This window comes from Rhincodon typus, chromosome 15 (assembly GCF_021869965.1).
Source record: "Rhincodon typus isolate 14 chromosome 15, sRhiTyp1.1, whole genome shotgun sequence".
Classification (NCBI taxonomy): domain Eukaryota; kingdom Metazoa; phylum Chordata; class Chondrichthyes; order Orectolobiformes; family Rhincodontidae; genus Rhincodon; species Rhincodon typus.
The window spans coordinates 47,466,033-47,480,478 of NC_063346.1; the positions used below are offsets into that span (position 1 = coordinate 47,466,033).

The following is a 14,446-nucleotide window of genomic DNA, read 5'->3' on the forward strand; positions in this document are numbered from 1 at the left end:
TAGTTTTCACTATACTTTTGTCCTCTTTTGCGATATTGATATGGTCAATTCTTTTAAAAAAAGAGTTAGTTTTTCTCTTCTGAAAAATGTTGCATTTCATCATAGCAGCTTTATCATTACTTAAACTTATTTGTTTGCTTTCTTTTTCAAATCACACAGTTGGCAAATGCTATCAAAATCATTTGTAGATAATTTGTCACCTGAGGAAAATAAACCTGGCAGTCATAAATACGTGTTGACTTTATACCACATTTGTTGCACCATGATGTCCATCATTTCAGCTCACTTTTGGTCTAAGTCTATTCAAGTGAAGTCATCAATATGAAGGAGCAGGGACTGTATAAATTAAATTCCCCGGGGATTGCATGGTCATGCTAAGAGCCAAATTAGAGATATACATTCCTAACAAATTTTCAGTGCTGCATATTCAGACTATAATTTTATTATATTGTACGTCAAGGTACCGAATGATTACTGTTTAACTGAATCATGCACCTACAGAAATTGAGCTTTGACATCACATAACCTCTACGACCATGCAATAAGAAGTGAATTGGTAATGTCAAGTTTCAGTGAATTTGGAATGAAACTATTTTTCCTGTTGAATGATTGTTGATAAGTAGAGCAATAACTTTAGCCTCAGTTCTATTAAATTGATATTTTTATTAAATTATAATGCATATCTTGCAATTTCTATGCGCAACAGAATATTATTTGTTACAACATGACTATAGCATCAGTGAAGACAAATTTGACTCAAGTTATTAGGCATAGGATGGTTTTCCAAACCTGTCCACCGCTAGGACGTTCATCTTTAAATTCCTGACTTTCATAGTCCATTGTAACAAGAAAATTAGACATTTGTGAGAAGTCATTAAAAACTAAATTCATGAAAAATGCTTCACTGCATGACATAATTTTATAGCAAAAGTTAATCATTTTAAATAAAAAGTGCAGCAGAAAAACTAACATAGCCTTCCATTATAAACAAAAGTAGCTTCTCCAAAGCATCAGTTCCCAATTTTCAACATATAATGCTATTTGAATTTCAGATCAGAACATCTTCCTTATTTAATCATACCCCATGCTGCAACGTGATCCAGATGCTTAGAGAGAAAATAAATTGTGGCACCTATCAGAATGACATGATTATAGCATCAGATATCCTAAAACTTGTTTGACAATAGTATACCAATCTTCCTTACTTAGGTAGTATCAGTGCAGGTCAACTTTAAAAATTGGTCTCAAAAGGCTGAATATTGTTTTGTTATTTTCAATTCCAAGTGAGTTATAGGACAATACATATTATCATTTAACAATATTAAATGCACCATTTAGTTTCAAACTATGCACAGTAAACTTCCCTGTGTGCAGTATAGGGACATCCTGATAAAAACAGTAACTCGCTAAGAGAAATGACAGTTGCATCGGACTTTCTGTGAACTTGCGTTAAAAACTGATTGTCACAATATGACAACATTTATATCTGGAGTTTCCTCCTTGGGTACAATCCAACCACATAGGTCTACCAACCACTGTTCTCAATTTGCTGATGTGGAGTTACACCAGAATTACTTCTAATCTCATTAAAATAAAATTGACCTTAAAAGTGGTTGTAATGGGCAAAAATTAAGAGTAAACCGTTCACGTCAAAGAATTGCAAGAACTTGTTGTTTCCTTTGAGACTGAAGGGCAGATTTTTTTTTTTAATAGACATGCAGATAGTAAGGAGATGTCCCAGAAACCCATTTGTTCTGTCAGCGTATTTTTCTGTGGCTCCAACTTCTCCATGTCATGAACAATTTATCCGTGTGTTTCCCAATTAAGAAGGCAAGCTGGTTGACATGGATTTCTCATTAAAGGATCACCGGAAGAGATCAGATTAGCTGAGCTGTATAATGATTCTTATGAATTCAGCAATCACAAGAATGGAAATGGAAAGATTAGCTCTTAAAAAAAAAAAGGTCATGCTCCAAAATCGTAAGGACTGAAGTTAGGTGATGCCTCACAATGAAAAGGTCAGTCTCTCAAACAAAATCAGGTGCAGCTCGAAGTGGTACAGGAAGTCAACAGCAATACAATTTCTTGATCTTGGAGCAGTGTCCAAAAACATTCAAGGACCTCAGAAGGCAGGATAGGTATGCAGCATAACACTTTCAACTTCCAAACTGACTTTCCTAGCATTCCCCAAACGTCATTCATTTAGATTATTAAACAGAATAAATGCAACAGAGTGTGTACCAGCTCCACTTATTCCTCTCTCCAGGCACCTCCTCACATTCCCATCAGAACAATCAACACTTACATTCCCCTTCATCATCTTGTCATTTCAAACATGCCTCACACAGGTACAACTACAACACTGCATACAACAGTTGTTCTTAAAACTGCAAAAATGTTTGTAACCTGTACCAGGGTGTACTGATTCTGATACAAAACTGTTGCGTCTGTTCAATCCATGGAGTATGCTTGGAGGGTCTAGGCCCGAAACGTCAGCCTTCCTGCTCGGCCTGCTGTGTTCATCCAGCTCTGCACCTTGTTATCTCAGAGTCTCCACATCTGCAGTTCCTACTATCTTGGATTACTTCTGCTGTGTTTAAAAATCTTTGAGTAAGACCATAAGATGTAGGAACAGAAGCCCAACATTTTTACTCTACCATTCAGTGAGATCATGGCTGATCTGATAAATCTTCATCTTCACTTTCCTGCCTTTTCCCCATAACTCTTGATTAAAAGAGTATCAGAGCCTTGAAATATACTTAAGGACCTCGCTTCGACAGCCCTCTGTGGTAAAGAATTCCAGAGGTTCACTACCCTCCGGGTTTGTCTAATGAAGGGTTTAAGAGTGGTTTTTTTCCATTTATTTTTGTTTCTGTTTTTTTTTATCTTTTGTTTATTGCACTTGTGTTTTAGTAAGGGATCGCTGTGGTTCCCGGTGGGGTCCTGACTTGTCCAGTCCTCCAAATAATTGGAATTCATCGGTCAAGCAAGGAAAGTAGGCACAGAAGAAATGCTGGATGCAGCAATTTCTCACCAAGGCAAGACTGCATCTATTCTGTTTAGACATCTGAATGAAGGTTGCCAGTCCATCAATCCCAATGAAGAGCATAGCAGGACCTGTTGAGTTCCATAAAGCTTTGCAATGATTGTTAAAGCCAGGAGAATTCTAGGTTAGAATCTCAGTTACTCACCAGTCGGAGTATTTTACTTAACCTACAGCTCCAGAAGGAAATCTCCACTCCCTTGCAAACTTACTCAGGTTATATGCAAAGAAGGAATTTCAGAGAGTTCTTGAAAGGACTCCACATTTCAGTTTTTTGACCCATCTGTGTCTGAATCAGCCATTAAATGAACATTATTCAGGTACATCAGGCACAGCGCATTAATAACCTGCAACCAGGTAAATCTTCCAAATTTTTAATATGATTTATACTTATGCCATAAAAAATGTTGAGAGAAAACAGAGCTGACCTCAGTGAAGCACAAGAAAACAGAAAACCTGAACTACAAAATAAGTAACAGTTTCCTGCTGAGCCTGAAAATTTGGCTACATTATTGACAAACCTCACCCACCATTCGACCTGAACCCTAAGGTCTATATGTGCTTCAATCATTGAAAGTGGCAGGACAGTTGAGACAGCAATTCATAAAGCAAACAGATCCAGAGCTTTATTAACAGGGGCACAGAGTATAAAAACAAGGAAGCTATGTTAATACTGTTTAGAACAATGGTTCATCCTCAATTGGAGGAGTGCCCAGTTCTATCCATCACAATTTAGGAAAGAAATGAAGGCAGAGAAAGTGAGGAACTTCATGAATGAGGATATATTGAAAAAGTTGAGACTGTTTTCCGTGAAGAGGAGACTGTAAGGAGATTGGATTGAGGTATTTAAGAATCACAAGGTGACTCAACAGGATACTTAAGAGGAAAAATATTCCTATTAGCGGAAGGACTGAGAACAAGAGGGCTGAAATAACTGCAGAGGCTGGTATCCCAACACCAAATCGCCCTTTATTTACTAGTGCACAATACACTGTCTGTGGCCAGCCAGCTCAGAGTCAATCCTCAACTGAGGAGATTCTAATCTCCTGGCTTTATTGGTCTGCCAAGGCTTTCCTGATTGGCCCACGTTAACAATGGTCATCAAGAACCACATTGTTAACAAGGACCACCTAGTTCCAATCACTACAAGGGCTCAGATTTAAGATAACTAGCAAAAGAAACAGTAACAACATGAGAAAAAATGTTCACAAAGAGGGAGGTGTTAAGATCTGGAATGTACTGCCTGAGAGTATTGTGGAGGTAGATTCAATCAAGGTACTCAAGAAGACATTGGATTGCCATCGGGAATTGACAATGGGGAGAGAATGAGGGAATGACACTAAGTAAACCATTTCAATGGGGAGCTGGCACAGTCACAACAGTCCAAATGGTATGCTTCTAAACTGTAACAATTGATTCCGATTTTTTTTGTCTTAAATTCACTTTTAAAACATGAGCATCAGCAGCAAGATTGCATTTTTTTTGTCCATTTGTCCATTCATAGCTGCCCTGAAAAAAATGATCAGCCTTCTTTCTGATGTTTGCTAGGGTACCTCAGAGGGCAGATAAGAGCCAACTATATCAATATAAAACTGCAGCCATATAAAAGGACAGTGGGTTTCCTGCCTACCAGATATTAGTGCGAGTTTTCCAGATATTTTGATCATTTTAACCAAATCCTCCCAAAAATGCACAATTTCAAGCCTTTCCACTTGCCACATTTATACCCATTTCAGCATCCTGTTATGTCATCATGAAAGTCATAATATCTTCATCATAATATCCTCTGCCAAGATTTATTATTTGCAAATTTTGTAATGTTGTTCGCTACACCAGAGTCTAGATTGTTTATAAAAACTGCAAAAATAATGAATGATAATGAGATCTATTTGACTATTCTGAATAATTATGAAGACTGACATATTAAATAAAGAAGGAGAATAAGTTAAACTTAGAATTATAGCACTGGTCCAAAACTTCTTTTTTTATACATTAATACGGAACTTCAGTTTAGACCAGCAACACCATTTCCAAGTTTAACTGTTGTTCCTACTGGGATACATGTTTATCACTGAACAAACCTTACATACATTTTTGTTTCTAACCATTTAATACAGTATGACTAAAACTGAATGATGCCTTGTTCAATCAGAGGATATGGAAGTCCAGTTTTCAAAACACTCACAATCATCATGATGACTGATTTTTACTTGTTTGCTTTACCTATAATTCATAGAAATGTTACAGTATTGAAGGAAGCCATACGGCCTATCATTCTTGCATTGGCATTCAAGTCACAAAAGATTCTTTTATAGTCCTGGGAAAGAAGCCATCTGGCTCTTTCCATCATACTGATGTTAACTCCACAAAAATCAATTATCATAAACACATTGGGTTCTACATCCCTTCAAAATCATTAACTTCATTCACCTATATAATTTAATCTGCAATGGTCACAGAGTTTCTGCTTCAAATGCAAACCACAGCCTGCTGCTTAAATAGGTTTCTGTCATAATATTTACTGAACAGGTTTTTTTTGGGGGTGTGGTGTATGAGGAGGTGAGTTTAATTAATGTGAATTCTAAGATATAAAATGACAATGATCAGAATCATGCTTTATGATTGCATAGAAATATTATTGTTAGTTAAAATGCAAACAAACTCACTAACATTTCAGTATTATGGTCACCTGAGGTTTTTATTACCTCCGAATTAGTAAACTAATCTTAAATTTATTACTAGAATGCAGTTTAAAAGCAGCACAGAACAAAACTTAAGTTTAGATAAAATCTTTGCCTTTCTGTTCCTTGAGTCCCAATACGTTTTATAATCAATAAATTTTGGAATATAGTTGTTAGTGATTAAGGAAAACCACAAATTTTATCAAGGTGGTATAGGTGTGTTACAGAGATAGTAGGAACTGCAGATGCTGGAGAATCCGAGACAACAAGGTGCAGGGCTGGATGAACACAGCAGGCCAAGCAGCATCATAGGGCAGAGAGGCTGACGTTTCGGGCCTAGACCCTTCATCAGAAAAAAGGTGTGTTACAGATTGCTTAGGGAGCTCACGTTGCTGTGGCAACATGTACCTTTACATGCATATCATCATCAAAGCACAGAATAGTGATGGCAGAAGCTCCAACTTCCCTTCCATCAAATAGGTGACCAGGAATTTCTCTTGCACTTACCACCTGCATCCTGGAAAGATTTGCAGGTTGATAATGACAACCTGTCTGACCAAGTTGTGAACATACACTATTTGGTCATTAGATCTTGGGATGTGTATTGATCCAGAGCTTCTGGTTCAAAGGCAGGGATGTTAATGATTGGGCCATAAAACTTCTGACTATCACACTAAGCCATCAGTACTGAAACTTCCTCCAAAGACCCCTAGGCCATATTCAATTTTACATTGTGTTATTATTTTCAAAAAAGATGCCCTATATGCAAGTTAATAGATACCCTATATTTCCCCACTCCTTCACCTTATGAAATCAAAACCTCATTTCATTCTAAATCATTTCTGTAGAATATGTAGTCCAAGAAAGAACTAATAACATTGCTATTGACGGTTCTCTATTCATTAGATCTACACTTTGGGCAGTGGCAAAGAAACAAAAAATCATAAAGTTGTTTTAAGAAAAAACTTAATTTACATTACATTACACTTCTTTTTCCAAAATTCTTTCAGATCACTTAACAACGTCTATTTGTCTACATTTCAAAACGTTAGTATTTCACAACATCTGCATGTGGATTGAAGCAGTTCAAGAAGACAGCTCACCACCATTTCCTCAGGAGCAACTAGGGACAGGCAAAGAAAACAAGTGAATTAAAAACAATACATTTAATGTATACGCAGCAGCAGATTACTACAGATGCTGGAATCTGTACTGAAAACAATCAATGCTAGAGATCACAGCAGGTCAGACAGCATTCACAGAGAGAGTAAGCTAATGTTGAGTCTAGGTGACTCTTCTTCAGAGCTGAAGTGAAGTGTGAAGGGGACAGCATTTATGCTGTAGTTCAGGGTAAGGGTGTATGGACGCAGTGGGTGTAGGACATTGGTATAGATGTTGATAGATCAGATTGTGATCGGAATATGAGAATGGCAGAACAATGGTGTGTCTCCTGCTAAGACTTGAAAGGATAGACAGTCCCCCTGGCCTGGGGGAGAGACAGGACATAACAGAAAGTAACAAGCTAAAAGAAATGGTGCACAATTTTGTGTATATTTCCTTTTGGCTAGAAATAAGACTGTCAAAATACAACATGGTGATTTACACTCTGAATTCATTCTATCACATTAATAGTTGGTCCACCATTGACAATTTGATTTATCAATGCAGATATTCTTTACACACGTAAGGATGTGATTTTTTTTATTTTAGTTTTCAATACACAGTATTTTATTTCCAAATATTGATAACCAATTATGAAAACATGCTGTCGCCTAGTTCTGCATAAGTCATCAGCTTTAAAACAAAAGGTCAATTAAACTTCCAAATGATTTTTATTCCTTAATTAAACCATTCACAGTTTAAGTCCATTTCTGAAGAATACTGGATTCAAGCTGTATTGATCCATGAAATGAGCTAGGTATCCATTTGTTTCAATTTTTGGTTAACCACAAAAAAAGCCATGAAACAGATCAATGACCAGTGGTTCCTCATTCAATCACAGACATACTTGAGTTTGAAGTCAGTACTAGTTGGAAGGAAATATTATTAAAATAGAAGATAATGAATTAACATAATTTGCTTAATCAAGGGAAAATCATATTAAGTCAATGAGAGTCTAAGTTAGCAATAAATCAGTCTTTGAATGGAAACATATATCAGTAGTCACTTAATATGTATTGCTTTTCGACATAAATAATTGACAGAATGTCAAAAGGTCAGTCCAGCATTTTAAGTAACATGATGGTATTTACCATATTATCCAAATTTATCACTGACCTCTCAATTAGAGTACAAATACACTCAAAAGTCCACTCAACTACACTGCCAATGCTGTGAATTGCAGAAATGCAGGAGCCAGGAAATAAGAAATCAATCAATACATTTGAGTGAGCAAGAGACTGGTAGGAAAAGTAGCTCCATAGTTCCCAGTTAAATGACTTTCGTGACACATCTCACACAGTTAATAATTTGCAGTTTTTTTCTAAATTTACATCACATAACCCATGAGCATTCTTCAGCAACACTAATTCCCACAGAATTAGTACGTTTATGTCTGAAGTCACCTAGTTGACTTGCTCCCCAGTACACTGATGGATCATTATATATCTTCAGAAATTCCTGTACTCGTAGTCATGTATTTAACTACAGCTAGCTAATGGAAACCAGTTTAAAATTATGAAAAAATTAAATCCCAATATGAAGTGCTATAAATCAGGAGTAGAAAGCTGCTACAATAAGTAATGCATACAGCCCAAAACAAAATTCAGTTTTACAATCTGAAAATGTGAAGCTAGTACCACTAAATGTGACCAATTTTTGGGGATTTGTCCCAAAATTGACAGAATTGTCTTGGAGTAGTCGAACAACCACCCGACATAGTCACACTTGTAGAGTTATACTCATCAGTCAAGATTACAGACTTCTCCACTATTATCATAAGGTATGTCTGAACCCAACAGTGAGACAGATACTTTAGGGGTATTGTGATATACACAGTCAGGGAAGAATGATCCTAGAACATTTCACACTGACTCTGGATCAATCCACGATGTGTAAGAATCAGGCCAATCATAAGCAGAGAAATCTCCTGGTTAATAACTACCATTCTACCTCAGTCATCAGCTAACACCACTTGGAGAAGGCACTATGTGAAACAAAGGCATAGATCAACTTAAGGTAAAGTTATCAATGTACACGACCAATAATGGTATGGTATTTTCATCACTGAATAAGCTTGCTGAGTGCAAGGGTTATACCAACAAGACTGAACATGCATCAGGTGCTGTTGATGAAACAACAACATCTGACTTGACAGGGGCCCATTTGGCAGTGGCAGTGTCCCTACCTCTAAGCCAGGAGGCCTGGGTACAAGTCTCATCTGCTCCAGATGTGCAATAACATCTCTGAACAGGCTGAGTAGAAAATATTTAACCTACTTGATTAAGGATTCTTGTGGCACAGTAGTAACATCCCTACCTCTGAGGCAGGAGACTTGGGTTCAAGTCCCACCTGCTCTAGAGGTGAGTAGTAATATCTCTGAACAGGCTGATTAGAAAATTGCAACACACTTGACTTCTCTCTACCAAATTGCCTGTCCTAGGTATATCTAGCAGAACACCGTCTTTTCATGGATTTATGGTGGTCATTCCTATCAAAGTCCCACTGCTTTGTTTGACTTTGGTAGGACCAGATTCAAATTTAGAGATTATTACAGCCTAGTTCCAACATGGTCACAAGATGTGAAATCTAGAGATCAGGCAAGAGCGTTTGCTCTTATACTAAGGCAGCAATCAACCTGATGTGGCAAGACAGAGACTTTTAAAAAAGGGCCTGCAAAAGTTGCATAATCTAAACATGATTTGGCAAATGAGAACTAGAATCTATGTATCTTTAATTAAAACTGGTCTAGTGCGGAGGAGATGGAAAACAGATGAGTAGTAAGGGGAGTGCAGGTGAAATGCAAGAGACAATGGGAAAACTAAGGAGTAATATTGAAAAGGGTTCAGAGCAGATCAACTAGGGATTTTCACGTGCTTCAACTATCAAATTCAGTGAAACTCAAATGTCATAACATTTGACAACTTCAACAGTAATGCCTGTTCAGAAATTAAAATAATTTCTCATCAGGTTCTAGGATATGGGAACTTATCAGGTAGAAAATGTAACTAGTATTTGTGTCACAGATCCTCAGATGTAGCAGCTCAATCTGAGCTAGTATTTCCCAGAAAAACATCAATAATGCAATCGTAAAGTAGTGCTTTTGATTATATGTAAATAATGATTAGAGAAAGGAAGGAAATGTATGCATTAACATTGATTTGGTCACAAATTCAGGATATGCTAATTTAGCAAATTACAGCTAATAAACTACTCCTGCGATGAAGCACTGCTGTCATGCGCAAACACAACAGCAATATTGTACTGTATAAGTTCTGAGGAAGGGTCATTTGACCCGAACGGTTAACTCTGAATTCTCTGCACAAATACTGCCAGACCTGCTGAGCTTTTCCAGCAATTTCTGTTTTTGCTGCAGCAATACTGTACCAGTTTGTGTACAGCAAAATCTCACAAACAGCAAGTGAGCAACAGGGAGAAATGATAACCAGCTCCAGAGAACTTCAAATATTGCTATCAGATTTATAATACATCCACCTGAAAAATTTAGGTGGAGCCATGGATTAGCATCTCACCCAAAGAACAGCACCTCTGATAATGCAACCCTTTGGTACTGCAGCCAACACCAAGGTATTCTTAATGCAGGTATAGCATGACATTTGGGCATGGAAACAGCAGGAAATTTGACACTACTACTACTACTTTCTTTTCAGCAATGAAACTACAAGTGAAAAATATTTTAACAAGTCTCTTTAGATCTTACAGTGAAAAATATTGCAGAGATTATTTCTGCCAACATTACACCTGCTCTTGAACCATCTAGGTACAGTTTTGCATAATGCACACAAGAAGCAGTACTTGTATTCAGTTTGAGAGCATCAAACTGGATTTCCCCTACCACCACCACCAAAAGCATCGAGGGATGAAATTTTGCTCGGGGTTTCTATTTGCTGTAATTCTGGCAAGGAGCTGTGAAAATCCCAAAAAAGCAGTATGTTAGGGTTGAGATTAAAAAAAAGTTGCACTTCTTTAATTATTAACGTGATAGAAATCACACAACAAATGTACATTGTGGCAAAAAGTTAGTGATATATTTTCTCTTCCTCAAAATAAATTGAAGTTGTGGAAATTTTTTTGCCCCACCAAACACTAAGCAACAGCATAAATGCTTCCCCACTCTTTCAACCATTTAAATATAGGTGAATAAAACTCTTCCCTGACCAAAATATTTAATTATAGGTCATTTAAAATCTTATCCCCAAACTTATTATAGAGAACATAAACCCTTTGAGCTGTAAATATGATAATTTGAAAAGTTTTCATAAAGGCTTGACAACAAATCAAATGCAATATAAAATGGACACAATTAAAATGTTAACTCCCCCATGCTATTTTTACTCTTCACGTCACCTGGATAGCTTCCAGAATAAAAAAAGACATTGTTGAAGGGTCCACCCCAGTCCAACACTGGCACCTCCACATCACTGTTGAAGAGAGGTTCCAAACTCAGTCCACATTCTGCTACCCTGATAGCAATGTGTGTGTTCATTTATGAACAAATAGGAATTTAGTTGGATATCCTGACAGGGTCAAACTCCTTTCACTCTCCAGCTGAATAACAAAATAAGCCTATTTGGAATTATGTTGGAAAACATAGCAATGTTGACTAGTCATTGCACTGTAAACGTGTGGAAGTATGAAAACCACAGGATGTAAGAAAGTACTAAATCTCATTCCATAGCTATTTCTATCAGTTTGCAGTGAACATAGTTTCAACAAATACCAGAAACACATCATCATGCATACAGATTCAGAGTATCACAAACTTGTTAAGAAATTAATGCCATGGCTTACTCTCCCACAGTTCTAACTAAATAGTATCCCTACTCAAATAAGCAAGGACAACAAATTGCAAAAATCTGAACTTTTGCAATGGCATTAGAAATGCAATTAATTACAATTCTTTTGGTTTCCAATGTGATACTCTTTACAGCTGCCAACTCAAGTTAAGTGCTAACGGGGCACCAGTAAAGCTAAGCTACAATTCAAAAGTGTAATTTTTATCAGAACTAAGGAACATAATTACGTAAATAAGACATTTATCATAAGCATTTGGCACATTTCTAAAAATATTAATACATGAAAACTGCACCAAGCTTTTTCATTAAAAAGCTTGCAGCAATTTTCTTCACCATTTATAGCAAAACAGCACAGAAAAAAAGTTTTAGCATTTTACAACAGGCCACAATACTACAAACTTCTGGGCAGGGGATTAGATTGTCACACAAATACAGAGTGAACACAGCTATAACTCTTTCACAATGAGGAAGTCAAAATTTACTGGACACAAAAAAATGACTGAAAGCAATACCATTTCCTTCATGACATTTTATCTCTTCCAGCTGTATTTTCCAAATTAACATTTCCCTTTTTCTTCCTTCTACTGGGGTAGTTCCTTGAGAATACTGAGTTGATGAGTACAGTGAAGCACACCAGCACCAAGAGCATGCAGCTGTGATCTAGCCTTTTGCCCACCCCCTCTCAAGGTTGCCAGCAATTCTAACTCATGACACACATGGTCAGCTGGGGACCTATTGAAGGATACTCTAACAACCAACAGTCATTGCAGATGAAAACAAACATTTATATTTTCAAAATGCATAATGTTATCAGAATTAACTGGTAAGTTAAAATAAATTGATTTCAGTATTAATTGTCCTAATCCTCTGAAAAGCATTAAGGAGTACTGTGCAAACAACAGTATTGAATGCCAATAAAAGTGTTAATTCGCATGTTTGTTTTTAGCAATTAAGAATTAAGACCAACGCATTAAACAGAAGTCAGCTAGTTAGTCTTTCAAAAACCATTATCCCAGCAACTCGAAAGGACAAGTCTGCAGTCCCTGCAATCACCCCATTTCCTAATTATGCATACAGATGATCTGATTTCCTGTGGCTATTGCTGTCACACAAGGAAAGACACATCATCAAACGTTACTGAGTTTAATCCCATTTTTCTCCTCCACACAAGTGTAGGGAACTTTAAAACAATTTTTTTAAGCTTTCTACACTTCTTCCTCAATACAAGCATAGGCTGTGAAAGATGTCGTATCACTTTTTGTGAATGTAGAATTTTTTTAAAGCGATTACAAAGCAACATTTGTTTCACTGTTTTGATGGCAAACATTTTCCATAAAGTGATGACGGACAGTTCATCAACTGTAAACCTTAAAAATCACAAGCAAGGCTAGTATTCTAGAAAACAAACATCTGCTAGTTGTACAAATCTCACAGAAAGGCCAAAAACTGGCTGCAAACATATTCTGCAGAATAGCAAACTCAAAATTTTACTGAAAATATACTGTATTTCATCTGCATGTTACTCTTCTTTACTGATCATAGTTGGCATTAAGTGTTATAGATTCCAATATTTTCAGGATTTCTTTTCTTCTCATGCACTCATAAGTCAAGGAAACATCGTACACTGTAACTATAATATTTAAAATGGGTTTAAGTGCATTAATCTAACTTAGTGGAAGTTTTTAGATCAATCCAAATTTTTCAATAAATTCATTTTCAATATAATTATTAGAGAGAAGCATGAAGTCACATGATAAAATAAAATGCTTAGAAACAATGGATTTTTAAAAGAAAGGCAATGGCAAGAGTTTGTGCAATCAAAAGTAAAGGTGAATAATTAACATGTCACATAGCAAGAATGGCCCTTTAATGTTTGCTTCTATGGTTGCTGTAATTAACATAGCATTTGCATTACTCTAATAAAAAGTAGGGCTTTTTTTTTTCTTCACTGATTAATTGGAATAAATCTGGTTAATAATCATTAATGTTTCTCTGTCCACTGACCAAAATGTAAACAGTGTAATCATTACCCTGCTCAAGTCTGAAGAAGAAAAACACTAATTCTGTTTGGGATCGGCACTTTCAATCTTATATTTATTTAAGGCAAAGATGAATAATAATAAAAATTGGGTGGGAGGACTTTAAATCTGTCAACTGCTGGGAACTAGATAGGGGAGGGCGGAGCCTGATCTTAGACATGGAACCCAGGAGAAAGTGAAATACATCCAGTAGTGGCTTCTTTTAAGCTTAGCACCAAATTTGCATCGATTTCACGTTTCCTGACCAATTTGCATGGGATAGCATGATAATGACTCACATGACTCAATTTTAGTCCAAGAACACACCCTCATAGTTCAAGATGCAACGATGACAGGTGACATACTGCGAAGGTTATTTAACAGTGGCAGCCGCAGTGGTTATGCAGTTGCAATGTGTTAATCTAACAAGAGATCTGAAAACACATGGTTAGCCCAAAGATCATGAAGCAGGGATTCTTAATTCCACTGGCAGCAGGTCATTATAAACAAGAAAGGAAACTAAAGTCAGGTCATTATAACATGAAAGGAAATTAAGGTTAAACATGGAAATCAGTACTTATATGGAATTATACCTGTAGTTTACATCTGGTTGAGGAAATACTTTGTTGGTCCGATTCTTCTCCCCATGACACCGTTTTTCCTTAAAGACATTCTTTCCTTCTGAGAGGGTCTGTTCAACTGCTCTAGCTGCCCTGTACTGTACTTTCC

At 36.6% G+C, this 14,446-nt stretch overlaps 1 protein-coding gene across 2 annotated transcripts in view; it reads right to left on the reverse strand.

Moving 5' to 3' along the window:
* Positions 1–12,299, reverse strand: part of plekhg4 (pleckstrin homology domain containing, family G (with RhoGef domain) member 4) — a 182,805-nt gene extending 170,506 nt beyond the window's left edge. For both annotated transcript variants that reach the window (XM_048606077.1, XM_048606076.1), the window contains exon 1: positions 12,212–12,299. In XM_048606077.1, coding sequence (XP_048462034.1) covers positions 12,212–12,223 — 12 coding nt within the window. In that variant the 5' untranslated portion in view covers positions 12,224–12,299. The remainder of the gene's footprint in view (positions 1–12,211) is intronic.
* Between the last annotated feature and the right edge of the window lie 2,147 nt (positions 12,300–14,446).